The 26,962-nt window shown below is 38.8% G+C and overlaps 2 protein-coding genes across 2 annotated transcripts; both read left to right on the forward strand.

Annotated features, from left to right (window-relative positions):
- The first annotated feature begins 242 nt into the window (after positions 1-242).
- hadhab (hydroxyacyl-CoA dehydrogenase trifunctional multienzyme complex subunit alpha b) lies at positions 243-11,703 on the forward strand. The gene is made up of 20 exons (XM_047346258.1): positions 243-386; positions 1,725-1,766; positions 1,855-1,925; positions 2,019-2,152; positions 2,559-2,697; positions 2,770-2,889; positions 4,256-4,358; positions 4,506-4,628; positions 4,719-4,837; positions 5,479-5,535; positions 5,621-5,730; positions 5,891-6,025; positions 6,126-6,297; positions 6,405-6,491; positions 6,575-6,715; positions 8,650-8,718; positions 8,855-9,050; positions 9,147-9,261; positions 10,585-10,730; positions 10,813-11,703. Exons 1-20 carry the CDS (start codon positions 320-322, stop codon positions 10,956-10,958), a joined length of 2,292 nt encoding a protein of 763 aa, XP_047202214.1. The 5' UTR covers positions 243-319; the 3' UTR covers positions 10,959-11,703.
- Positions 11,704-14,486: 2,783 nt separating this feature from the next.
- On the forward strand, positions 14,487-25,861 carry LOC124856056 (kinesin-like protein KIF3B). The gene is made up of 8 exons (XM_047346257.1): positions 14,487-16,194; positions 16,283-16,384; positions 16,524-16,646; positions 16,829-16,947; positions 20,588-20,704; positions 21,218-21,332; positions 22,590-22,762; positions 23,074-25,861. The coding sequence occupies exons 1-8, from the start codon at positions 14,779-14,781 to the stop codon at positions 23,222-23,224; spliced, it is 2,316 nt and encodes a 771-aa protein (XP_047202213.1). The 5' UTR covers positions 14,487-14,778; the 3' UTR covers positions 23,225-25,861.
- The last annotated feature ends 1,101 nt before the right edge of the window (positions 25,862-26,962 follow it).

The following is a 26,962-nucleotide window of genomic DNA, read 5'->3' on the forward strand; positions in this document are numbered from 1 at the left end:
AAGATTAAATCTAGATTTACAAATGATACAAAATTGTTAATTACAAAGTTTAAAAAAAACAAGATAAACACAAATAAATAGATAATGTTAATACATTTTGATTAATTTAAGATAAAGTTGAATTGGGAATAAAAAGACTAAAAAGTCAGCTGAACTGCGAGCTTATGAAATAAACCAATGAGATGCGGGGTTTCAACAATAGCCAATCAGCGTCTTGTCCGATGGCTCCGTCTCAGGAAGTAGAATAATGCTACTTTGACAGTGAGCGAGTCCAGCTAGCAGCACTTCTTAGCTCCGCAGACTGACCTCCGCTCCCAACATGGCTGGTGTTCGAGCTCTTGGTGTTCTCTCCAGATTGTCAGGCAGACGATATGCTCTTTTCTCAGGTGGAGTACACCGGTTTTTGGTTCTAAACAATAACGAAACAAACCAGTGCGAAGTTATATTGGAGATACCTGACACTGCCAGGTGCCCTAGTCGAATAATTACCCTGTTTGCTTAGCTGCTAGCTAGCTCAAAATAAATATGTGGTATTGTATATCACAGCAGGCTCGTTTTGATAGTCCAACGAAAGTATATATTTATGAGCATTTATACGGAAATTCTATGAAGAGATTATTTGCTATAATGTATTTGTTTGAGGCTGCAAACCTTTGAGGAAACCTACCAGTGCTAACTAGCTCAATGATACGGAATCATTGGTGCGATAGCAGCCTTTTTGAAAAGAATAGCTGAATTGGATAATTTTGTTTCAAGTTGTAACTTCGTGTCGTTGACGACTCTGTTTGGATAGTTTGGAGCTGGATTTAAAGCGATGTGCCATTCATTCGCCATTGTGATGGCCACTGAGTCCCCGGTAGGCGGCGAATGTAGGTGAAGGGTCATTCTCCAATAGCACGGCAAAGACCGACTGAGGTCAAGGCAGTAAACGTCTCATGTACAGTGCATGTATTTTGTAAGGACTTTTAGAAAGTTAGTCATTATAAAAATAGAAAATATTTGGAATATGTGGCAAGAATAGTGCTTATTCCATACAGGTACAAGAATATATGCAGATAAAAAACGCATAATATTAGGTTTGTATGTAAAATCTTCAAAGCAGTTATGAAATATTTTTGAAAGATCACAAATTTTAGTTGATAAAACGATTGTGCATGTAGGTAGAAAATCAAAAAAGCTTTAGCATTTTAAGGTCTGAAATTTTGGGTTAATCTGTGCCCTCCAGTTTATATTAAAACCTAAATGAATTGTGAGTTAAAACAGAATTTTCATCAGAAAGAAAAATATTTTTCCAGTTACAGATATTGCCAGGAAACTTGTAGAAAATGTTCTTGCATAAATGCTTTACCTTTCCAGTACCTGGATTAAATATTACCCATTTAATTTGACTCGTAATAGTCATTGTTTCAACCAATAGGTCAAGTTTTGTTTACTGTAGAAATGTATATATTTCCACCATTTAAAAGCTGAAACAGAGAACAATGTGGCACAACAAAAAAGGAAATCTACTTGACTCATTTTTAAAAATGACCTTAACAACCTTAACAGTTAGTGTCAAATGCATTCAATGTCTGTTTTAGGGTCAAAATGTAGAATGCAACCCCACTCGTACTCCCTTTAGCCCTTTAAAAACAGAAGCCACATACTTGTTGATAGTAACATAAATGCAGTTTAACCAGTGTTGTATACAATTGTAATAATATTCCACTGTTTCCTTTTTTTAGGCAATACTTTCCGCACCTTCTCAGTAGCTCCAGCCATGCTTGGTAATTTACTTTTAATATACACAGCATATGTGATTACTTTCACCTCAGCGCCATTGAAACAGTTATGCAACTACTTGTCTAATTTCAGCCCGAACCCATGTTAACTATGAAGTCAAGAATGATGTTGCTGTCATACGGATCAATGATCCGAACTCCAAGGTGTGAACTCTTTCAAAACAATTAAAAAAACTGTACATCTCTGAATTATACAGAAGAAATGTGACTTTTGTTGTGCTCCATGTCTGCTTCTAGGTTAACACACTGTCAATTCAGATGCAAAAGGAGATGACGGAAGTGATGAATGAAGTGTGGGCCAACGAGGCTGTTAAAAGTGCTGTTCTCATCTCCTCAAAGCCAGGATGCTTCATTGCAGGAGCTGATATCAAGTAAGTGAAATTGATTACCCATAACTCTTGTTTATGTGACCTCATTTTGCAGTGCTGTGGAAATTGCATGTTTGTGAAGAAAATGATATCTTGTGTTGCCCAACCATTTTCGTATTTGTTTACTTGGGAATAAAAGTAAGTATTTTGTGGCGAGCCACTGGTTTTTATAAAGTTTTGATTTCTATAAAAAATGCTAATGGTTAATAACGTAGTAAAATTCAACCCCTGTGATAGTTTGTCTCTGATCTCGTCCCACCAGAGAAAAACTCTTCCAACACTGCTTTGTGATCACTTTCATGATGGCATCTCTTAATAAAATCTCAAAAGTAGTCTTAATGCATTAATACATTCTGTTCTTTAAATATATTGCTTTGGAAAAAAAACAACAACCTTGTTTTCTTTTCAGTATGATCCAGGCCTGCAACAATGCAGAGGAGGTTACAAAACTCTCTCAGGAAGGACAGAAGATGTTTGAGCAGATTGAAAAATCTCCGAAACCTGTTGTTGCCGCCATCAATGGTTCTTGTTTAGGAGGAGGGTTGGAGGTAGATGGAGTAACTTTAAACCATAAAGGTATTTTGAGGGTGGATTTAATACTGTATTCTTTTCTATTTTAGTTTGCCATTGCCTGTCAGTACAGAATTGCAACTAAAAGCAAGAAGACAGTTCTTGGTACTCCTGAAGTAATGCTGGGCCTTCTACCTGGAGCTGGTGGCACACAGAGACTTCCTAAAGTGGTTTGTGTTGGAAATGTTGTATCTTATTTCTATTTTTTGATTTCCTAGACATTTTATCAGCTCACAAACAAGTGAATGTCTGTCAACTATAGACATTATGTTCAAATAATTCAGTAATAGTTTTTTTTTTCTTCAGGGGGAAAAACCCTTTCAAGCTAGACTACCTGAAGATTATAGTCATAATTTAAGATGTTTGTGGCCAACTCTAAGATTCTTCCCTCAGCCTCTCAGGTCTATAGTTAAATAGCTAAGACCAGAAATGCTACTTTCACCTTCACAAAGCTTATAAATGTATTTATTTATTACTCTTTTTAAGCACTTTCAGGCAACTGAACATTAGCAACATTAGCTTCTGAATTTGTAGTGTTTGGCTTATTAAAAAATAGTCTAATTACATCTCATTAGAAACTGAGGAACGTGAGGGACATGCTGGTCTTCTCTGATACATATCAACTCAGAATTGCTCCCCATCCTACCGCTCTTGCAAGTGACTGTTTGACAAAGTTCCCGTTCATATAAAGTATATTGGTATGAAAAGAAAAAACAAACCAGCAACACTGTTTTTCTGTCATATAAAAAAGTTTGATATAGTTTTTTTTACATTTCTGTGTCTTTTAGGACTAAAAAATGTATGAAAAATGTTATACGAGTCAATTAAAATCAATAGAAATAGGGGGTAAATGCTTATTAGAGATGTAGATATTGCTAGGAACATCCCAGTCTTTATCATTTAGGAAATAGGAATCAGCTGTGAGTCCAAAACGTCATAATGATCTATAAATTCAAACGGTATCAGTTTTTCTTGACGCTCGGTAAACTGATAGATTGCCCCTGCTGGTAAGATTTCAATGCAGAATAGTTGACTAAAGTGCTCAACTAACAATACCGTGCTTGTCTCATTAATACAGGGGTTCAAAGCATTCTCCGCCCAGGTCCAGTTCATGCTCAGTTGGAAAAACCTCTTTTAAAAAAAGTTGTTTTCGTGCTTCATAACTGTAGTGCTTTGAAAATCCTAAAATTGAATGTGTGGTGTTTCAGCTTCACTCTGTGCATCAATACAAGGTATCTGAGTGCCCTGTCAGACACATTGGGAGGAAGCTGACATGGCTAATACAATCTCTTTCACTAAGAATGACTGTGTCAAGGGTGGAAAACACTGAAATTGTTACTAAAACCCCAGATTAAACCTCTCACCTCTTTTGATTTTAACATCCCTGATTATTGCGCTTTAGATCTCACAAGAAAAATACTTGACTGTATAACAAAAAAATAATAATAATAAATGTGATTTTTTTTTTTTTTTTATAGTTTTAATTTAAACTTTGTTTACCAGTGTGCAAATGTCTGCTACTGTTGTAACCGATAGGTTGGGCTTCCAAGTGCCTTCGACATGATGCTTACAGGAAGAAACATCAGAGCAGATAAAGCCAAGAAGATGGGGCTTGTCCACCAGCTTGTAGACCCACTAGGTAAAAGTCTGTCTTAAGTCACACATTAAAAAATTTTTTAAATTGAGTTTTATAAAGCATGACTGACTTTGGGCTTTATAAGCATTCACCTCTAACTTTCCATCCCCGAGTCAGGAAGATGACACTTTGTTTTCCTTCATGTTCCAGGACCTGGGCTTAAAGGTCCAGAAGAGAGAACAATTGAGTACTTGGAAGAAGTTGCTGTTGAATGTGCCAGAGGGATTGTCAACAAGAAGATCCTTCTTCAGAAAGAAAAAAACATGATGCAGAGTATGTTCTCCTCCCTTCTTTCTGTGTTTAAATCTGTAGTCACTGGTGTTGGTTTTCATTATAGACATTATTATTTATCTCTCTCCACAGAAATTCAAGACTATGTGATGAACTTTGAGTTTGTACGGAATCAAATTTATAAAACAGTCCACGGTAAAGTCATGAAGCAGAGCAAGGGACTTTATCCGGCACCTCTGAAAATCATTGAAGTAAGTGAAAACCTTGCCTAGTGCAACAGTTTGCTTCATCTATAAATCCACATAAATATCTCTAAATTACAGTTTTAAATTAGCGAAATGGTAAACGTTAGAATTTAACAAGAAATGGACCAATCGTGTGACCAATTTCTACTTTCTTTAGTTTGACTCCAAATTCAGAGGCATGTTTCAGTTAACAGCAAACATGGCAACAGTGGATAAAATCTCCAAAATTTAAATTCTCATAGAGAGACATAAAAAGAGGCACCGTAGATGGTCTCTGTGTCCATTAACCAAATCGGCATGTGGATGGAGAAGTTTCTGTCATCGTCCTCATCTTCATTCCTTTGGCTGAACACATGTAGGCTATACTGCACCACACTGCCCCCATGATTAGGTGGTACTCTGTTGCGTTTAGATACGCAAGTACCCTGATGATGGACTAAACTACACAGAAAATAAACACAGATGAGGGACAGAAGGCTCCATCTGTATTCATATGTGTATTTAATGTCGAGCAAAGACGGACCTAAAACTATGAAAAGGCACAAGATCGGAAGATTTTTTTTTTCTATTCAAAAAAAGAACAGCTGAGAAATCATGCTACTGAGATCATGCAGAAGAAAGACACTGATTTCTTTATTTCTTCTCAGTGTGTGAAGACTGGAATAGAGCAGGGCCCCATTGCTGGATATTTGGCAGAGTCTCAGGTAAAGTTTGTCTTCATGCATTATTGGCACATTTAGTGCTTACAGCTTTGTTTGCTGAACATCAGATTTCTTCATTTTTTTGCAGAATTTTGGGCAGTTGGGAAAAACGTCTGAATCATCCGCCCTGATTGGCCTGTATCACGGTCAAGTAGCATGCAAGAAGAATCGCTTTGGAACGCCGGAAAGAGAAGTGAAGTGAGTGCTTTTGTTTTGGTTTGTTTCCTGGGAATCGTTGCTTTGTGTGGGACAGATGTCACCTGCTCGTCTCTGGTTTCTTTTAATCCTGCTCACCTCCTTGTTGGTGATGTCTAAACTATTTATAGTAAAGGGTGACTTGTCTTCTGTTTATTTCCAGAACTCTTGCCATTTTGGGAGCAGGTCTGATGGGAGCAGGTGTTGCCCAGGTGACTGTGGACAAAGGCGTCCACACAATCCTCAAGGACACCACCGTGGAAGGATTGGCCAGGGGAGAGCAGCAGGTTTACAAAGGGTGGGTGCAATTTCATGTCAGGTGGCACACCTTGTTTACGCTGCAATGCAATGAGCCATAAACATTGCGGTTCTTAAGTTTTTTTCCCTTTTTAAACCAGGCTGAATGACAAGACCAAGAAGAAGAGCATCTCATCCTTTCAGAGGGACTCCATACTGTCCAACTTGACCGGCCAGCTGGATTACAAGGGCTTTGAAAAGGCTGACATGGTTATTGAAGCTGTGTTTGAGGATATTAACATCAAGCATGCCGTCCTGAAGGAGGTTGAAGCTGTAAGTGTGTCATATTACTAACTGAGACTTCATCATGTGTTATTCTTTAACATTTTTTCACAGAATTCAGCTACATTTTATTGGATCTTATTCACATGTGTCTGCAGGTGGTCCCCCCTCACTGTATATTTGCAAGCAACACTTCTGCTCTCCCCATCAAGCACATTGCTGCTGCCAGCAAGAGACCAGACAAGGTTTGATCTTGAGAGTTGTGTGAATATACAAGCAAACATCTTATTTACAAGAACAAAAGGTGAATAAATGTCTCCACCGTCAGGTTATTGGAATGCACTACTTCTCTCCGGTGGACAAGATGCAGCTCCTCGAGATTATAACCACTGATAAGACATCAAAAGACACTACAGCATCTGCTGTGGCAGTGGGCCTGAAGCAGGGCAAAGTCATCATAGTTGTTGGGGTGAGATTCAGAGCTCTGTCTTCCGTCTTTCTTTTAACATTAGGGAAGTTGAACAGTGATCTTCCATTCGTTCATTTATGCATCTACACATCGATCTCTTCACAATCTATCAACGGTTTGTCCATCCATCTTTTCGCCTATCCATTCATCTGTTTGTCTATGCATCTAACCATCTTTCCGTACTACGATTGATTAATACTTAGGCCTGTCACGATAATGTTGTTGTTTAGAAACCATTTTCAAGTGATATAATGAAAGTGGCAAAAAATAATGCAAGTAATTAGCCCTCTTAAACTTTAATTTCTAAAGAACATTCAACACTTGAAGACATTTTAAATATCCAAAATAAATAAACAACCAAAAACGATAAATGAAATAGATCATGAAGTCTCTGTAAATTTGGCCCTCAAAATTGCCCTTCAAAAAATATTAATCATTAAGCTCGGACAGGGAAAACAGGCAAACCTGCCGGTTTTATAAACAAAAAGTGCAAACTAACAACAAAAGCACCGCATTTGAATTAGAGCAGATGCCTCGACAGGCCATATGTTAATCTGTAGCTATTCTAGTCTGTCAGATTAAACGATTAAACACTCCAGTTATTGTGAACTGTCGGAAGGACGAAGACTGCCCTTTTTTTTTCCCCAGCTGGGAAAACTGCATTGGATGATTATGTTTTAGGTACAGATGTATGTTTGTTGAATTGCTGCGTTTAGTTGCTACTGTTTAACAACAAATGTGACATACCGGCTCCCACGGGTTGAGTGGTTCACCATGGTCATTCGGTTAAAATGTGATTGAATGCAGTTGTGTGCTGCATAGCGGTATATTGTAACTTGTGTACTGAGTAGCCTAGGTTTATGTGTAAAGCTGACTGGGCTCTGACTGTATGCAGTGACAGATTTATAGCCAAAAAGACTGATTATGACTTTCAAAATACTTTATCCAGTCACAGTTCTTTAAAGATACTTCGTTTTGTCCATCGTCGCAGGAGCTAGCTGACACAAACACTTAAAGGAGACATGATTTTAGGAATATAACAATTTAATTGTTTTAATCAGTCTAACAAAGCAATCAATATAAGTGCAACATTATTTAAGTTATTAAAAACAGTCAGTAAATCAGTCATTTTCTACCGCTTATTCCATAGTGGGGAGCTGGTGCCTATCTCCAGCAGTCTATGGGCGAGAGGCGGGGTACACCCTGGACAAGTCGCCAGTCCATCGCAGGGCAACACACAAACAACCATGCACACACTCATTCACACACCTAAGGGCAATTTAGAGTGACCAATTAACCTAATAGGCGTGTCTTTGGACTGTGGGAGGAAGCCGGAGTACCCGGAGAGAACCCACGCAAACACGGGGAGAACATGCAAACTCCACACAGAAAGACCCCTGGCCGGGAATCGAACCTAGGACCTTCTTGCTGCAAGGCGACAGTGCTACCAACTGTGCCACCGTGCAGCCCGTTATTTAAAAAAATAAATTATTAAAAACTCTTAAACAAAAATATTGAAACATTTATCAGCTATCTAGAACTGGAGGCACCCCTCCAATATAACGGGGGCGACACTGCATTGTCCTTTTATGATCAGTCTTTCTGTCTGATCCATTCGTCTATCATCCTTCTGTCCATCTATTATTCTATCTATCCAGTCTAACTATACATATATTTTCTTCAATCCTTTCTCTTCCTTTTCTTTTCATTTATTAATCTGTTTGCTCAATGTCCAGCAACGTGATTTTTGTTTGATATTTAAAGCCGGATCCCCATTTGAAAACTATTTGTCATAAATTCACGGTGAATTGTTTATATTTTAATCTTGGGGTGAAACCGACCCAGAACTCTGGAATTGAGACCTGAAAAATATGTAGGAACCGTGGTGGTAAGAATTTACATTTACAAGAAACATTGCTCTAATTTCTGCTCAGGATGGACCTGGATTCTACACAACAAGGTGTCTGGCTCCTATGTTGGCTGAAGCCGTAAGAGTACTTCAGGTTAGTTGTGTTGCTGTGCCAAATGCAGCTGTAGCGTCTTTCTTTCTTGTGGATGGTGTGTCCTTTAAATACTACCATGGCTACATTGTTTCTGCATAACTGTTCTGCTTAATATCAAATCTTTGTTCACATGCAGGAAGGAGTGGACCCCAAGAGGCTGGATGCCCTTACAACCAGCTTCGGGTTCCCTGTGGGCGCGGCCACGCTGGCTGATGAAGTCGGCATTGATGTTGCAGCTCATGTGGCCGAAGATCTCGGCAAAGCCTTTGGCTCCCGTTTTGGTGGTGGAAATGTGGAGGTTTTAAAGACCATGGTGGATCAGGGATTTAAAGGTTCAGGCTTTTCATTGCTTGAGTTTCGATTTAATAATTTGCTATTTGTTTTTTGCTTTTTACTAACTTTTTTTTTATGTTGCTGTTACTTTAAAGGACGGAAATCAGGAAAAGGTTGCTACATCTACCAGCCAGGCCGCAAAAGCAAAGATGTGAACCCAGAGGTTGGAGACATCCTTGAGAAATTCAGAATGACACCGAATCCTGCTGTGTAAGTCAGAATTAAACAACACAGCAAAAGAAAAATAACCGCTCTGATCTTTCACAAGTCAACATATGGTGCCTGTGAAAGGTTTACATCCACTCATCATTGGCATGAATCTGATAATAATATGGGGCTTTTAATGATGCATTTGAAAAAAAAATTTAAGGTGAAATTATAATGCAAACACAATTCTCTGCAAGTCACGGAGAAACCACACGTTTTATAGCCATTAACAGACATAACTCTGGCTCAACATTTGACCACACTTCTTGGCAGACTTGGTTGAGTTCATTTAAACTGGCTTGTTTCAAGGTACTCACCCAGCTTTTAAGGCATGTTTAAACATTTTCGGTAGTGTTAATGTAGGGGCCATTTCAGCAATTTGATGTAAGTCTGCTTTATCTCATCCAGAACCTGCTCTGGTGGGATCATTGTGATGTTGGAACACCCAGATGTGTCCTAACAAGGGCTTTTTCTTGGTCTGCACCTTCTCACTCCAGCATTACATCAAACTGGCTTCACAGTGTTCGGTGTCGCTAGTATTTTGGCATCTTCCAGTTGGATTTACTTGCACTTTGTTGGTTCCTTGGTTGTTCCTGATTAATATGACCAATGTTCTTTCATCTAAGAGTGACAGGTTGGCTCCAATGGGTAAACTTGGACCACAGGACAATGATCCCAAACACACTTCCAACCATGTTTTGGAATGGATAAAGCGGCTAACATTAGGCTTCGCAAATAGGTTAAACTGGTAATGTTTGACCTAGGTTTAAAAGCGAGCTCTGTGTCAGGAAATCATCTATTTGTAAATGAAGTATCCATTCTGCTAAGAAGAGTAATTAAACATCCAGCTAGAATTAAGCTGGAACCTTTTTTCATTTCTCATTAAAATTGTGAAGTTTTTTCTGCAACTTGCTTAATGAATATTGTAGGGGTCTATGTATGTATAGAAACCTCTGTGTAAATTCAAACTTGTTCACAATTCAAAAGTTTGTTGTCTATGGAGTTGTTAGTTGGATCAATTCACATTAGAAAAGAGATCCTTAAGTATACCATTAGTAATGAAATTCCCATCCATGTTGGGTTTACATAAACTTTTCACCAACACTGTACGTATTGCTACTATCACAGGGCGTCATAGGCAGAAACTGAAGTGCTTTCTAAATGCATGAGGTCAAAACCGCATCAAGCATTATCCTGTACCTAGTTATAGCTTTGATATCTGCAGTGGCTGTTTTTGGGGTCCTGAGGGCTGTCGTTCTATTCAACCAATTAAACTTCGTTACTCTTTTGCTAATACAGACGTTCTTGCTTGTTAATGTTTTGCAGGTCATCTGACTCTGATGTGCAGTACAGGCTCGTGTCTCGGTTCGTTAACGAGGCGGTGCTGTGCCTGCAAGAGGGCATCTTGAACAACCCGTTGGAAGGAGACATCGGCGCTGTATTTGGACTGGGATTCCCCCCCTACCTCGGAGGTCGGTTGACCTACATTAGTTGTAAAACATACATCAACATCGTGCTTACACTTTTAACATATCTCTTATTGAATGCTTCCAGGACCTTTCCGCTTTGTAGACACTTATGGTGCTGCCAAACTGGTGGAGAAGATGAGGAAATTTGAGGCAGTATACGGGAATCAGTTCACTCCATGCCAGCTCCTACTGGATCACGCAAAAGATTCCAGCAAGAAATTTCACAAGTGACCGACTCACCAGTGCTGCCAGTAGCTCCTAATAAACTACAGTTTGTCACTTAACATGTGCCCAACATCGATTAGTAGGGAGGGGAATCATACTGACAGTACACTTTGACCGTTTATTAGGTGCAACCAACCTAAAGCGGTGCTGTCTGATGGGCGACTCCTGCAGTAATTTGAATTTAAATTTCATAACAGTTCTAATTTTTAATTTGTGTTTATTTTTCTAGAGATGTGTAAATTTGAGTCAATTATCATTTATGAAGGTAAAATTGTTTTTGCTCCTCTTGTGGCTGTATTTAACCTGTACTCATTGGTTTGAACAATGAAGAGCTTCTAAAGTTTTCTAAATGATCATGAACTTGATTCAGCACTTGAACTGTTTGGACAGAAGTGAAATACTTCAGCCTGCATTTGTTTTAGCTCGGTGTACCTAATAAACCGGCAAGTGCGTGCATAATGACAGCAAAGGTGGATGGCTGTGTTTAATTTTTTTTACACGAATGTTGACTTGATGTGTGATTAAGCGGTGTATGGACATCAGTTATTTACACATCGCATCTGTAAAGACATGTCTTCAAAGAGGAAATGTTTCCTGCTGCCAAATTACTTCCTAAATATCAGTGAATGTTAAGGTACATCACACTTCAGCAAGTGTCTTGTTTTCTTTGTACATTAAAGGTTTCCTTGCTTGGTATGGAGCAATATGTAAATGTGAAGCTTCAATAAAAATGTTAAGTTTTGCTTTTCCATATTAAGTTTTTTTTTTAACAAACATTTCTCATGGTTAAAGAAGAGCCGGTCGCTAACGGATGAGAACAAATCTGAAGATGGTTTCCTTCAGCGCGAAAGCAAAACCCTTAAAGACTTGCTTTCTGACCTCAAGAAATAAAATTAAAGCTACTTTCATGTAGAACAGATGAGAATCTCAAAATACGGTTATTTCATTCCATTACCTGAGCTTTGCAAGGCCTTATGAGTGATGATCTACTTTTTTAAGTAGAAAATGTAATGTTGAAGAAATCTTGTAATTATTTTGGACTTTTTCTAATTAGCCTCCATAATGGACCTCAAAATGGTCATTAATATTGATGCAGAAAGCATGAACTGGTGCTTCAGGACTTTAATGAGGTTCTTCAGGTACATCTCAATAAATTAGAATATAGTAAAATAAGTTCATGTTTTAGTAATTAAGTTCAAAATGCTTTATTCATATAGATTCATTATACTAATATATTTTTATGTTTCAAAATTGTTGTGATTGTGACTTTCAACTAATTAAAAATAAGTCAGTAAATTTGAATCTTAAAAAAGATTTTTTTAAATGGAAGCATCCTACTAAAAAGTATGTCCAAGTACTGGACAGTATTTGCTCTCGTACGGAGTTGGTGCTCCCTTTAGTATTTAATACTGCATCAATGCAGCGTGGCATGGAGGTGATCAGTCTACTCTACTCTATAGATTCTCTATGGGGTTTAGGTTATACTGGTTTGCTAGCCTGTTATGCACAGTGAATCAGTGGCAGCGTGGACAGGTGCCAAGTCCTGCTGGAAAGTGAAATCTGCTCTGCATAAATCTTGTCAGCACAGGAAAGTATCCAGTACTCAAAACGTTCCTGGTAGACAAGCGTGGTGCATGCGACCCAAACACAGAGGCTTCAGTCCTTGACACAGCTGTCCTAGGTTCAAGTCCCGCCCCCGGAGACCTGTACTGCATGTCTCGGCCCCACTTCCTGTCTGCCTACTTTTGGAAAATAACAAAAATGGGTCCCCTAATCAACAGTCCACTACTTTCTCTAGTTGGCCCAAATATGGCGCCTCTGACAAATCAGGAGTTGCTTAACACAACTGGATTCATCTGTGTGTGGAGGCGCTTAAAGCTCCAACTCCATCTGCAGTGCACATCTTATGAGTATCACCCAAACTCTTGAATGGGTTTTGCCTCACAATCCTTTAAATGTTAGTTACCCTCATTACCTGTGCACCTTCTTTAAACCACACTTTTTCCTTCCACTTATCTTTTCATTAGTATTCTTGGAAATAGCACTCAATGAACAGCCAGCCACTTTAGCAGTTAGCCTACTTATTGCCTTGTTGTCTGTCATCAAACATTTCTGATGATTGGCAATGGCCCACTCTTCTTTACAAAATTGTTGTAGTTCAGCCTCATTGGAGGGTTCCACCATAAACAGTCTGTTTAATGTCATGCAGCGGTATCTTAGTCAGATTTACGTCCTGCCTTTGACTAGGCCAATCCAGAACCTTTGTTTTTGTTCTTCTAGCTTTGAGAGGTAACTTGATGGGCTTTGGGTCACTGTCCTGCTGCATAACCCAACTGTGATCTTAAGGACACAAATTTATAGTTTTTCTCTTAGACGGCTAAGTTCAGGAATCCATTACTTACAGAAAGCCACCTAGCCCCAGAAGAAGCAATGCAGCCCCAGACCATCACACTACCACCACCATGCTTGACTGTTGCTATGATGTTCTCTTTCTGAAATGTTGAGTTTTATGGACACAGGAGACACACCATCCCAAAATTTAAACTTTTGTCTCATTGGTTTACAAAATGGAGATCATAAAGATATTTTGGTCAAATATGAGTGGGCCTTTGGGTTATTTTGGGGTTCTCGGCAGTGGTTGGACCATTTTTGCTCTTATTGATAAACCATGAACGCTGAGCCTAACTGAGGCAAGTGACACCTGTAGTCATTTACAGTAGTTGTTGTTCTGGGATCTTTTGTGACCTCTCGAGAGAGTCGTCAGTGCGCTTTCACCACTGATCCACTGATTTTCTTGGTTTGTATACATGTATGTTTAATGAACAGTTTTCTCGGTTCACTGGAGATCCAAAGCTGTAGAAATTGCTTTGTATTTCTTTCCAGATTGATGGATGTCAGTGACTTTCTCATCTGTTCTGAATTTCGTCACATCAAAGCATGATGTGTTGCTTTTTAGGATATTTTAGACTTTGTCGTGAAGTCAGACAGGGTTTGTTTAAGCTTTTTCTTGATTTTACTGGTTTGGCAGTAATCCGAGGCTACTGAGACAAAAAAATTTTAGTTGATTGAGGTGCGCAGTTATTTTTTCACATTGAGCCAGATTGGTTCCGAAAGCAAATTTTCCCTTAATAAATAAAATCGTTCGAAAATGACTTATGATAGCCATTACAACGTGTTTGATTATGTAGGTGAGGGAATAAAGCAAAAACAGAAGAAATCTGTAAGGGGGGAAATAACTTGACTGCATAGCCTGTGTTTCTCTTTTTGAATGAAATTCCTGAAATAAATTAACTTTTCAATGGGTAGAATTTTCTTAGAAGTACATTAGTATCTACTGCACACGTGAAGACAGTTTAGAGAAAAGTAACGCAATTGGTTGTTTAATAGGGATTCCTGATACGTACGAAATGTCTTCTCTTTCGTTTCGGAAGCTGTATTCGCATGTCAATAATTTTCCCAGTTCTGGGATGTGATCATGAAAACATTTTGCTCAAATCCAATTCGTCACGCAGGTCACATGTCTGATCTCCATTGTCCGCAGAGCAGGGTGTGTACCGCGGGGACGCTGCGTGGGCTGGATCGGGGCTGGCTGGGTGTTTTTCCTTCAGCAGCATCCTTCTGTATCTTCTTCTATCGCTTCAATCCTGGAAAGATGCTCGGGACGGAAGAGAGGATGAAAAGCGGCTCGGAATGACTTAAATGGGGCGTGTTTCACTTGTTTTGCTGCTGTCATCGCTGCCGCACCTGCCTGAAGGAGAGGAATAACTGACTCAGCGCCGGAGGATGCCTATGTAACGCGGTCAGGATATCTACGACCAAACACTAAATGATAAAAATGTCTACAGGAAAACACTGCGAGGCGGTCAGGGTGGTGGTCCGCTGCCGGCCGCTGAGCAGGAGAGAGGAGACAGCGGGGTGTGAGAACATCTTAGAGGTGGATGACAAACTGGGGCAGATCACCATCAGGAACCCGAAGGCACCACCTGATGAGCCGATGAAAGTCTTTACGTTTGACTCGGTGTACGGCTGGAACTCAAAACAAAGGGACATCTATGACGACGCTGTGAGACCTCTGGTGGAGTCTGTGCTCCATGGCTTCAATGGTACTATATTTGCTTATGGACAAACCGGGACCGGGAAAACCTACACCATGCAGGGCCTGTCAAAGGACCCGGAGAAGAGGGGCGTCATCCCCAATTCATTCGAGCACATTTTCACCCAGATATCCAGAAGCCAGAACCAGAAGTATCTGGTGAGGTCTTCTTATCTTGAGATCTACCAGGAGGAGATCAGAGATCTCCTGTGCAAAGATAACAACAAGAAGCTAGAGCTCAAAGAGAATCCTGACTATGGGATTTATGTGAAAGACTTGTCTTCAGTGGTGACAAAGAATGCCACTGAGATCGAGCATGTGATGAACATTGGAAATCAGTCCAGATCTGTGGGCTTCACCAACATGAACGAGCGCAGCTCCAGGTCCCACGCCATTTTTCTTGTGACCGTAGAATGCAGTGAAAGAGGTCCCGATGGTGAGGACCACATACGCGTTGGGAAGCTGAACATGGTCGACCTGGCTGGAAGCGAACGCCAGAGCAAGTCAGGCGCAAAGGGGAAGCGGCTGAAGGAAGCAGCCAAGATCAACCTGTCTCTCTCAGCGCTGGGGAATGTCATTTCAGCCCTGGTGGACGGCAGAAGCACCCACGTCCCATACAGAGATTCCAAGCTGACCCGCCTGCTCCAGGACTCTCTGGGTGGCAATGCAAAGACTGTCATGATCGCAGCAGTGGGGCCAGCTCACAAGAGCTTCAATGAAACCCTGGCAACCCTGAGGTACGCCAGCAGAGCCAAGAAGATAAAGAACAAACCTAGGATTAATGAGGACCCCAAAGATGCCCTGCTGAGGGAGTTCCAGCAGGAGATTGCACGCCTGAAAGCTCAGCTAGAGGAGCAAGGGATGCTGGCAAAAGAGAGGAGGAAGAGGAGGAGAGACAGCAAGAGACTGAGCAAAAGCATGGCCGGTATGGAGGAAGAAATCCTTTGGGAGAAGAATGGAGATGTATGGAAGATGGCTGAGGAGGCAGAAGATGGGAGGCATTGTCTGATTGTGGGAGGTGACAGTGCAAATATTCTGACCTGCCAGGGAAGCAGCGAAAAACTGAAGAACTTAAATCTAAATAGAAGAAGTCTGGGGGACATGCAGTGGGATCAAGATGCACTGGAGAAAATCATAGAGAAATACAAGGTGTTTTATTAAGCATGGTGTCTGGTAAATAAGACACCAGTTAAACAAAAGAATTAGCATGAATAATTTATGGTGTCTTTGTTCACAGGCTATGGAGAGCAAATTGTTGGTTGGTGGAAAGACTATAATTGATCACACTAATGAGCAGCAGAAAATGCTAGAGCAGAAAAGACAAGAAATCGCAGAACAGGTAAAAAATGCTAAAAAAAAAAGAAAAAACACACATTAAGCCTAACTTCTTGTTGCATACTTGCATGTTGCACAATGTTTTTGTTTTGTTTTGCTTAAAGCGGAATGATTGTATTTAATTGTAATTGTTTCACTCACAGATAAGAAGAGAGAGAGAGATGCAGCAGCAGATGATGTTGCAAGACGAGGAAACCTTAGAAATCAAAGAGACGTTCTCCTCCCTGCAGCAGGAGGTGGAACATAAGACAAAGAAGCTGAAGAAGGTGGGGTGACTTACTCATGTGCCCTGGTGGCACAGTCTCTAAAGAAGTTGCCCATTATTTTAATACTTATAAGCATTGAAACATCTGCTGCTGCTGAATTTATTCAGTTCAGATGTGCATCATGTTTGTTTTGTTTTTTGATAACTAGAGTTGACAGTCATTCTTTTATCCATTATTTCCAGCTGTATGCTAAACTCCAGCTGTTGAGGGGAGAGATGAAAGACATCTTTGATGAACATGTCACAACCAGACAAGAACTTGAAGAGACTCAGGAAGAGCTAACAAGAGAGCTCAAGTACAAGTAAGTAGCGAGCATACGGGTTCATCTAAAAAAAATTTGAATATTGTGTAAAAGTGCAATATTTTTTGCCAAATATTTCAGAAAGTGAAACGGTCATTTTATAAAAATTCATTCCACATAGTGTTAAACATTTTAAGCTTTTATTCCTTTTAATTTGATGGTTATGGCTCACAGGTAAAGAAAACCCAGAATTCAGTGTCTCAGAAAATTTGAATATCACATTAGACCAATCAAAAACAAATGTTTTAAGCACAAATATCAGGCATCTAAAAAGCATGCCAATTTCTATGCACTCAATACTTAGTTGGGCCTCCTCTTCCATGAATTACTGCATCAATGCCCCCGTGGCATAGAGGCGATCAGCCTGTGGCCCTGCGTAGGTGGAATGGCAGCCCAGGTTGCTTCAATAGCTGCCTTCAGGTCATCTGCCTTGTTGGGTCTAGTGTCTCTCATCTTCCTCTTGACAACAGTCCATATATTATCTATGAGGTTCAGGTCAGGGGAGTTTGCTGGCCAATCAAGAACAGGAACACCATGGTCACTGTACCAGCTTTTGGTACTTATGGCAGTGTAAGCCAGTACCAAGTCCTGCTGGAAAATAATATCAGCATCTCCATACAGCTTGTCAGCAGAGGGAAGCATGAAGTGCTCTAGAATTTCCTGGAAGACAGCTGTGTTGACTGTGGACTTCAGAAAACCCAGTGGAACAACACCAGCAGATGACGTGGAACCCCAAACCATCAATGAAGGGAAACTTCACACTGGATTTCAAACAACATGGATTCGTGCCTCTCCACTCTTCCTCCAGACTCTGGGGCCTTGATTCTGTTGAAGGACCTCTTTAAAGAGGCCTTCTGCGCGTTCGTTTATTCACCGTAACCTGGAGGAATTCACAACACATTAGAATAAATCACACGGAGACAGCTGTATGTCATTCAAAGTATCTGGACCAGGGGAAGCTCTCATGTGATCAGGACACACACCGAGACGACTTCGGAGCTTCTCAATGGGCACATTGTTTTTATTAAAACACACATGAAAATGGGCAGCGCCTTGATTACAATATTTTCTCACATGTAGTCACGTACACATTTTCCGGCTTTACCATATTTAGACAGTCATTGTCCTGCACCTGCACCATGTTTTCTACTGATATGAGAAGGGAGTAAGTCTGTCAGTTGTACTATCTCTATTTTTCACACACTCCTGCAGTTCTCAGTAATTTTCCATTTCACCTCTCCAGTGAGAAATACTTCTGCAGGCCACACACAATGTCTTATACTAACATGTTACACATTTTATTTCCCACACTGGTTATGAACATAGTAAAAATAATGATGCACACACATAATATATCTCCACAATTCCCAAATGAAATGCCTCATTTCAATTGGACCATTAAGCAACAGTCCAATTCCTTTTCAGGTAAGACGCTTCTAACGTTGTCTCTGGTTCAGCAGTGGCTTGAAACAAGCAATGCAACATTTGTAGCCCATGTCTAGTATTCGTCTGTGTGTGGTGACTCTTGATGCACCGACTCCAGTCCTCCCCCAAATTTTTGAATGGATTTCGCTTGAAAATCCTCTCAAGGCTGCAGTTCTCGCTGTTGCTGGTTCACTGTTTTCACACTTCTTCCTTCCACTCAATTATTTGTTAACATGCTTGGATACAGAACTCTGTGAACAGTGGCTTACCCTCCTTGCAAAGGGTGTCAGTGACCATCTTCTGGACATTTGTCTAGTCAGCAATCTTCCCCATGATTGTGTAGCCTATGATCCAGACTGAGAGAGCATTTAGAGGCTCAGGAAACCTTTGCAGGTGTTTGGAATTAATTAGCTGATTAGGATCTGACACCATGAATTTTCAATAATTATCTTTTTCACAGTATTCTAATTTGAGACTAATCTGAGACAGTAAACTAATAATCATCAAATTATAAGAACCAAAGGCTTGGCATCACTCTATATGTAATAATTCTATATAATATATGAGTTTCGCTTTCTGATATGAAATATTGCACTTTTATGCAATATTCAAATTGTTTTAGATGTACCTAGTTGTCAGACGTCAACTACAAACTTCAGTGTTCTATATAAATGGCCAACAAAGTAGCACACAACTCTGAAGGGAATAAAAAATTATAATTGGGTTTCAACATATTTCTTTTTTATATTTTATGAAAATCTGAAAAGTGTGGCTTGGGTTTGTTTTTGGTTAAGTTGGACAGAGCTAACCATAGACCATGCCTAAAAAAATCTGGGACTGGAGTGGAGGTTCACCTTCCATCAGGTCAATGATCCTGAAAAACACAGCCAGAGCTCCAACGGAATGATTTAGATCAATGCATATCAATGTGTTGGAATAACCCAGTCAAAGTCTCCATAGAAATAGCTTAGAAGACTTGCAGCTGTAATTGCAGTGAAATGAGGTTTTACGAAATGTTGACTCAGTGGTGCTGAATACAAATGCATGCCACACTTTTCTGTTTCTATTGGTAAAGAAATTTTAAAACTATATATCATTTTCCTTCTACTTCAAAATTATGCATTACTTTGTGTTGCTCTATCACAAACAAATCACAGAAAAATTCACTGCATTTAAAACCATTTGTGGTTCTGTCATGACAAATGTGCAAAAGGCTGCGGAGTATGAATTCTTTTGCAAGGCGCAGTAGAAATGTGACATTTATGGTGAATTTTACTCAGTTATAATCAATTTGAATACAACATGCAGATGTAATTGTGCATGAAAAACACCTCAAGTTCCAGTTTAAAATAGCAAAACACAAATACAGGGAAAAAAAGCTTTTCTGGCATGTTTAACCTTTTTAAACTGATGAGATCCCTAAGAAAAGTATGTTTAATGAACAGTGTCATGTATGGGTACATCTACAAAAATTGAATTTCGTGAAAAAAGGTCAATAATTTTTGTCGCTAATTTCAGAAAGTGAAACTCATATATGATGTAGATTGATTACACGTAAAGTGAAATATATTAAACATTTCAAACATATTTAAACATTGGAAACTAATGGTGACACATCCTCATCAGCTATTTAAGTCAAAACACCTGCAAAGGTTTCCTGAGCCTCTAAATGGTCTCTCAGTCTGGGTCAGTAGGTATCTAAACTGTCATAATGTTGGCATTAGTCAATTTTTACAAATAAACCAATGATTATTTACATTCCTTTAATGTTAACTAATGTGGATTTATACCAAATGAAAACACCTCGCTATCTACTGCAGGTAAGATAACAACTGCATAATATCATTTCACAGACTCTTACTTCAGAAAATCAGAACTATCCTTTTAAGTAATGTAAGTCTGTCTTCTGTAAAACATATTTTTTTCGTATAAAAATAAGTCCACTTGCTTGTATCCAGGATAACATTCTTTACACTTTATTCAGAAAATGTTTATCTTCACTCATTTTAAAGACTGCAACTTAAGCATTGATGAAATAATTTTTCTATAACCATGTATAACAATGGCTCATAGTATATCTTAATTTTGTATGTTTACCTTGAATCGTTTTTTGATGTTGCTTTATTTTATTTCATTTTATTTTTTGGATAGTTCTTTTTTACATGCTTGCACCAATTTTGTCAGTTTTCATGGACATTTATTTTGCATTTTACAGATATCTCTTGATCGAAAACTTTATTCCGCCTGAGGAAAAGAACAAGATTATGAACCGGCTGCAGTTTGACAGTGAGGAGGATCAGTGGTGGCTGCAACCAGTTATTCCTTCAGAGAGGTCAGTAACTCAATTTCACATCAATCTCTTTATAAACTAATTACAACTGAGCACCGAATCCTGTAGGGTGTATAAGTATCTTACCGAGTGTGATGCAAGTCTAAATCAGCAGAATACCAATGGTCTTACCATCTGTTGCATAACGTCACAATAACGCCATGACGACAGGGTCAGAGCATCCTTAGAACCACTCCTGGACATCTCGGTTTCATGGGGGTAATAAAAGAGCAAAGGCTAGCTTCAAAAAGATTGCAGCTGGTGCTTTAAAACTCATTCAAGAACTAATTTAATCTAATCTAAAAGCAAGGTAAAACATCTCCTGGCAATATAAAAATGTGTCAAATACACTGCAAAAAGTTGATCTCCAAAATTCACAAGGTATCATTCAAAACTCCAGTCGTTTGTTACTTTTTCAGAATCAGTGTGCCATTATGACAATATTAGTAGGAAGATTTTTATTTCCAGAGGATTTTTATCTGACTCTAACCCCATCCTCTCTGATGTATTTCCCAGTACACCCACTCAGGTCAAGAGAAGGCCTCTTTCTGCTATGGGATACAAGAGGCCAATCAGCCAATATGCACAGATGGCCGTTGCCACCGCTACTGGGACCCCATTTAGATACCAGGTCAGTGCTCAGGCATTCACACCACAAGTCCAGATGGCAAGCAAGGAGCAATCAAGTGATCTTAATTCCAGTACCATGCAATCTTGTTCAGGAAGTATGAAGGTGGATGTAGCTACTAAAAGCTATACACACAATGAACTGTTTCTTCCATATTTTTTTATTTGGAAATAACTGATTTTTTGTCATGACACGGAAATTTTGATAGTACTTTAATGCAGGTACTATACAGTGCCTTGCAAAAGTATTCACGTTATTTTTCAAGCTACAGAAACTTATAGATGGGTTAGGAATATATAAAAATCTGAAAATGTGTGGCATGCATTTGTACTTAGCCCTCGTTATTTTGATACCTATAAATATATTACAGTGCAACCAACTGCTTTCTGAAGGCATCTAATTTCTAAACTGAGTGCACCTGTGTATTTTAATCTAATTAAAAATAATCCTTAAAACACACCATCCTCACTGCAAAACATGGTGGTACCAGCATCATGCTATGGGATAGCTTTTCCTCAGCAGGGAGAAGGAAACTGGTCAGGGTTGATAGGAAGATGGATGGAGGTAAATATGAGCAAAATAAGAGAAACCTCTTAGGGGCAGAACTTCACCTTTCAAAAGGAAAACAACCCTAAACATACATCTAGAGCCACAATGGACTGGCTTACATCAAAGTATATTTATGTGTTTGAGGGTGCCTTGTCAAAGTCCACACCTAAACCCACTGTGGAATCTGTGGCAATTCTTGAAACTTGATGTTCACAAATAATCCATGCAAACTGGCTGACCTTAAGCTATTTTCAAAGAAATATTGTCAGAAATGTTAGTCTCTGGATGTGTAAAGTTGATAGACATATGCAAACCTGGCAGCATTATTCTAACTGAAAGGTGGTTCTACAAAGTATTGACTCAGGGGACCGGAATAGAAATCCATGCCACATTTTTCAATCCATGCATAATTATCCTTTCACTTCATAGTTATCTTGGTCTACCACATAAAACCCCAAACACTGATGTTTGTGATTTTAATGTGACAAAATGTGAAAACGTTTAAGGGGATAAATACTTTCACAAGGCACTTTAGATAATTCAGTCTGCTTAGATGTATTTGCAATACACTCAACTCTGCACATCTGAATTTCCATTTCAGAAAAAAAGCAATGATTCTTCTATTCTGTACCTTGATATTATTGGAAACAGTTACAATTGCATGGGACTATGCTTTTATTACAACAGCTGGATTGTTATCTATTCTCACAGGCAGAAAATGTCATGCTGTTGGAATTAGACATGTCCCCACCAACCATGTTTACCTTAAACCTAAACGGTGAATGCCTGGAGAGAGCCTTCACCCCCAGACTGATGCCAGATCTGCCAGTAAATGTGCAAGCAAGAGGCGCCTCATCGTCCTGTGTCAGGAGATCCCAGTCCTGGTAAGTAAATGACAGAGAAATATTTCATTTTAAATACTAAATAGGCACTTTTAGAACAATAATACACTGTATAGGTAATCTGTTTAATTTTATAAAATTTTTCCATAAAACCTGTTTGTAAAATAGGTATTAGCACATGGTCACAATGTTAGCCATAGAGAAATTATAATTTCTAACTTTTGGGGTATAAGTTATTTAGAACGAATCAGTTTCTAATTCTACACACGTCAGTATACTTAAACAAACCATATATATTTTGCATTGATGTGGCTGTTGCAGTTAAAATTACTTTTGTTTTCTATGAACTGCAGGTATCAGGCCCCACAAGCAGCATCTGTCACATCATCCTCATCCTCCACTATTCTGACATCAGAACATCAAAGCTGCTCCCCCTCTCAGAGGCAAAGACCATCCTCTGCTGCATATCTTTCTCTAGGAGGACCACTTCAAACAAGCCCCTGATTTCTGTTCTGTTGCATAGTGCTGGCGTTAGTTTTGCATGCCCCCCTGTTTAGAGATGGAGAACAAAAACACATCTATTAATTAGTTTTATCATTACTATGATATTTTAATTTGGGAGATAATTAAAAGTGGAATAATTTAACTGGAAATAATCTGTTATTTTTCTTTTTCTTTTTTGGGCATGGGTTACTTTTTTAGTGATTCCTAAGCTTTGTTTTATTTGACCAAGTAATTTTTATTTATGTAGCAACTCTTACAGCCATGATAAAAAATGTGCTTTTCTGCTTAAAGCTCCAGTAGGGAGTTCTGAGAAAACTGTGGACTTCGCCTTAAAGAAAAATGAACAAGCACACCTTGCAGGTCCCTCCCCCTTGCTCTCTGCTGTGCTACAGCCCTCTCTTCACAGCTTCTCCCTCCACAGTGGAGCCTGCTGTGAATGCGCAGGCTAGTAAACAGGGCCGCTGATGATGGCAGATAAACAGCTGTGGCACATTCACTGGTAGGGACAAAACAACAACGATATGCTTTTCCTTATCAGCACAACGCCATTAGCACAGCTGCAGCACACCTGCAATCTTGAGCTTGAGCGACTGTATGCGCTCTGCAGGGAAGGGGTGTGAGCAGCTCATACAAGAGCCCGATTGACACTGTTCTGATTCCTCCTGGCTCTGATTGGTTGGTTCTGACTGGAAACAGTGTATTTCTGCAAATGACAGTAGGACTACTGGGAGGAGCCAGAGGAGCTTGATTTTTCCACACACTATCTGTCTCATATTATACAGTCAGAACATAGTGACAGTTTTAACAAATATGTAAAAAATCAATTTTGACAAAAGTTACGTACTGCAGCTTTAAGTACTCTCAGATCAACAACATCGGATGCTGGTCATTTTGCCCATTTGCCATTTTGTTGCCTTGGCATCTTTGGTAATTTACTATCCAACTTTTTCGGGAACGAAATGTTGCAGTGTTATATTGATTATGTGTCAAATTGTACCTAACTGAAGGGTGTTTTTTACCCACTTTGACAGCTGACAATTTAAATTGGTTTTCTATAATCTCCCTTTAATTCCCCATATCCTAAAGTGCGTATATGAGTCCAATAAATACTATTTTGCAGCAGGAGATTGCTTAGAGTTATTTTGACTTGTTTAGAAGTGATAACCTGTCTGATTTCAGAAGTGTCAGCTGACCTATACAGGGTTCATATGCCCAATTAATATAAATAGTAATGTAAAGTTTTCAGCAAATAATTTACAATTAAATAAAATTCTACTTGAAATGTTAGTATTTCTATAAACCCTTTTCCTCCATAATTCATTTAAATATTTAACTACAATGAAAAATAAACTGATTTGCCATGGTTTAAATATGTGGGCATTAAATGATTTGATTGCTGGTATGAAATAAAACTAGTAAGGGACAAAATGGGAGTACAAATTGACAAAGGGGCAAACTGTCACACTGACACATGATTACGATGTTTTATTGTTTGATCAACAAATGCCAGAAAGCAAATTTAATGTGTGAAGAACCAAGCACATATTTGATCACTTTGTTATGAACTAAGAGGATAGGTAGTAACCATATGCTGCTAATTAAATGCATCTAAACAACATCAGAAAGGCTGATATTCTCTATAAATCATGTATTATTCAAAAGCAATTTGGTGTGTATGTGCGCAGTGCCTAAGTGGAAATGTATTAATTGTAATCTTAAAGAAGTAACTGTTGCTATTGTCTATTTAAAAGATGACACATCCTTCCCAAATAACACAATGACACATCTAAACAAGCCCACAAAACAACTGGAACAATGTCTAATGGATGTATAACAACTGCCAAGCATGGTGGTGGGGGGTTGATGATGTGGCCCTGCTTCTTGAAATGTACAACTCAAAGAACATCTGGAACAAAGTCTATTCTTGCTTTATCTGCTCCTTAAAAATGTGTCAGTCATTGGGTGAACCACACACTGCTCTTTGTAACAAAGTTATTAAGAGGCACTCAATGCTTCTGCATTCTGCTTTAGTATTTGTTTAATAAATTAATATTTAAACAGAGTTGCTGATCTGTCACCAGATTTTTTAGACCTAGTGAGCACCACTGTTTTTTATGCATAATTACATAAAATCTTAGGATTGAAAGTCTGTATACTTACTCATATGATTGTAGACAAAAGAAAAAATGGCCATGTCTTTGCCAAACACATTTAGGCAGATTGAATGGGAAATCATCCTGATGTAGCCTGTGTGCTTCATGATGTTCTGGCTAATGTAATTGTGAACCAAAAATGTGAAGAAAGCTTGCAGTGCTGTCTTGATTAGCTGCCTTACTTTTTCATGATTGTGAAAAGTCAGCTTGCTTACATATCAAAATAAACACTGAATAGTCTTGAACAACCTGCTTTTTTTTTTTTTGTTTGTTTATTTTTTTTAAATTTAAAGATCTATTTTGCACTTGTCTAATGAGTCTCATCATAACTGCAAGCACCAGATGTTTAAAGCCACTATCCAAACGACTTGTAAAATCACAGTTTGTCACCTACAGAACATGTTATGGTGTGTTTTACTATTGATTTTCCTATGTTGTTGTAAAACATCTTATCAAGATAAAACCCTGATCTCCCAGAAATATACTTCCTTGCTCTCTTGTCTCTGATGACATCACATAAGCTAAATCAGACTGATTCAATTCAATTCAATTCAATTCAAAAATACTTTATTAATCCCAAAGGGAAATTAAATGTTTCTCTGAGTATGCCCAATTGTGGTTTTATCTTTTCCCCGCTCAAGTCGCCTGCCTTTAAAGAAATCCCTTCTAGAAAGGTTTTTGCTTGTATTCTGCAAAAAAACAAAACAAAATAAAAAAAACGTTTGAGCCATATTTAAGGGATACTGCATGGGTTTCAGGAAGATTTTGCAACATTAAATCCTATGGGAGTGGTTGGTAAGTGGTTAGAGTGCCAAAAGAGCTAAGAAAAGTTATGAAATATTTTTTTATTAATGTAAAATTGGAAATAAATCATCCAAATGTACCCATAGTTATGTATATGTCCCCATAATGTATCACGGTTACATAAAGCAATCCATGTGAATGCATTCAAGATCTAATTGGTTAACCTTCACAGTAAGTCCACTTCAGACCACTTGATTTTTAATTGCATGGTTGCCAGATAAAATGCATTCGACCATGAAATGGTTAATAACTCTGTGCGTTAATTTTATATCATTTTTGTATTTTAAATAAATATATTTATTGTGACATCCTTAGGAGGTGGTTGGAACTATTTCAGTTTCTGTGGACTCAGCGTTTTATGCACCACAAGAACCATCTGTCACATCATCATATTTCTGTGTATAGTGGTGGGATGTGATTTGAAAAAACAAAACTAAAAACTAATTAAATAGAAGATTTGTTAATCTTGTTTAATTGCATTTTAATAAGCAAAGTTCAAATAATGACTAAATGACATATGTGACATGAGACAGTCTTATCAGATGTAGATTTACTTATTTTGGCCACAAACCAGGTCATCTTTTCTGCAATAGCCAAAGTGAGTTCTGGTGTCTGTACGAGTACGAACATGCTTTGCATGAAGGTGATACTGTAGGCTTACTCAACACATCCTGTCTAGTGTTGCCAGATTGGGTAGGTTTCCACCCAATTGGGCTTCTGCTTAACATGTTGGGCTGGAAAACATAGCTTTGGGTGGGTTGCTAATATTTGGCCTGCTTTT

This window comes from Girardinichthys multiradiatus, chromosome 19, assembly GCF_021462225.1.
Source record: "Girardinichthys multiradiatus isolate DD_20200921_A chromosome 19, DD_fGirMul_XY1, whole genome shotgun sequence".
Lineage (NCBI taxonomy): Eukaryota > Metazoa > Chordata > Actinopteri > Cyprinodontiformes > Goodeidae > Girardinichthys > Girardinichthys multiradiatus.

Bases quoted from the DNA above. Each gene is read 5' to 3' on its own strand.
- hadhab (XM_047346258.1), top strand. From the start codon at position 320: ATGGCTGGTGTTCGAGCTCTTGGTGTTCTCTCCAGATTGTCAGGCAGA. The intron at 1,767-1,854 runs GTAATTTACTTT...GTCTAATTTCAG, and splicing joins AGTAGCTCCAGCCATGCTTG to CCCGAACCCATGTTAACTAT. The intron at 4,838-5,478 runs GTAAGTGAAAAC...ATTTCTTCTCAG, and splicing joins CACCTCTGAAAATCATTGAA to TGTGTGAAGACTGGAATAGA.
- LOC124856056 (XM_047346257.1), top strand. From the start codon at position 14,779: ATGATAAAAATGTCTACAGGAAAACACTGCGAGGCGGTCAGGGTGGTG. The intron at 16,385-16,523 runs GTAAAAAATGCT...TTTCACTCACAG, and splicing joins GACAAGAAATCGCAGAACAG to ATAAGAAGAGAGAGAGAGAT. The intron at 22,763-23,073 runs GTAAGTAAATGA...TATGAACTGCAG, and splicing joins GTCAGGAGATCCCAGTCCTG to GTATCAGGCCCCACAAGCAG.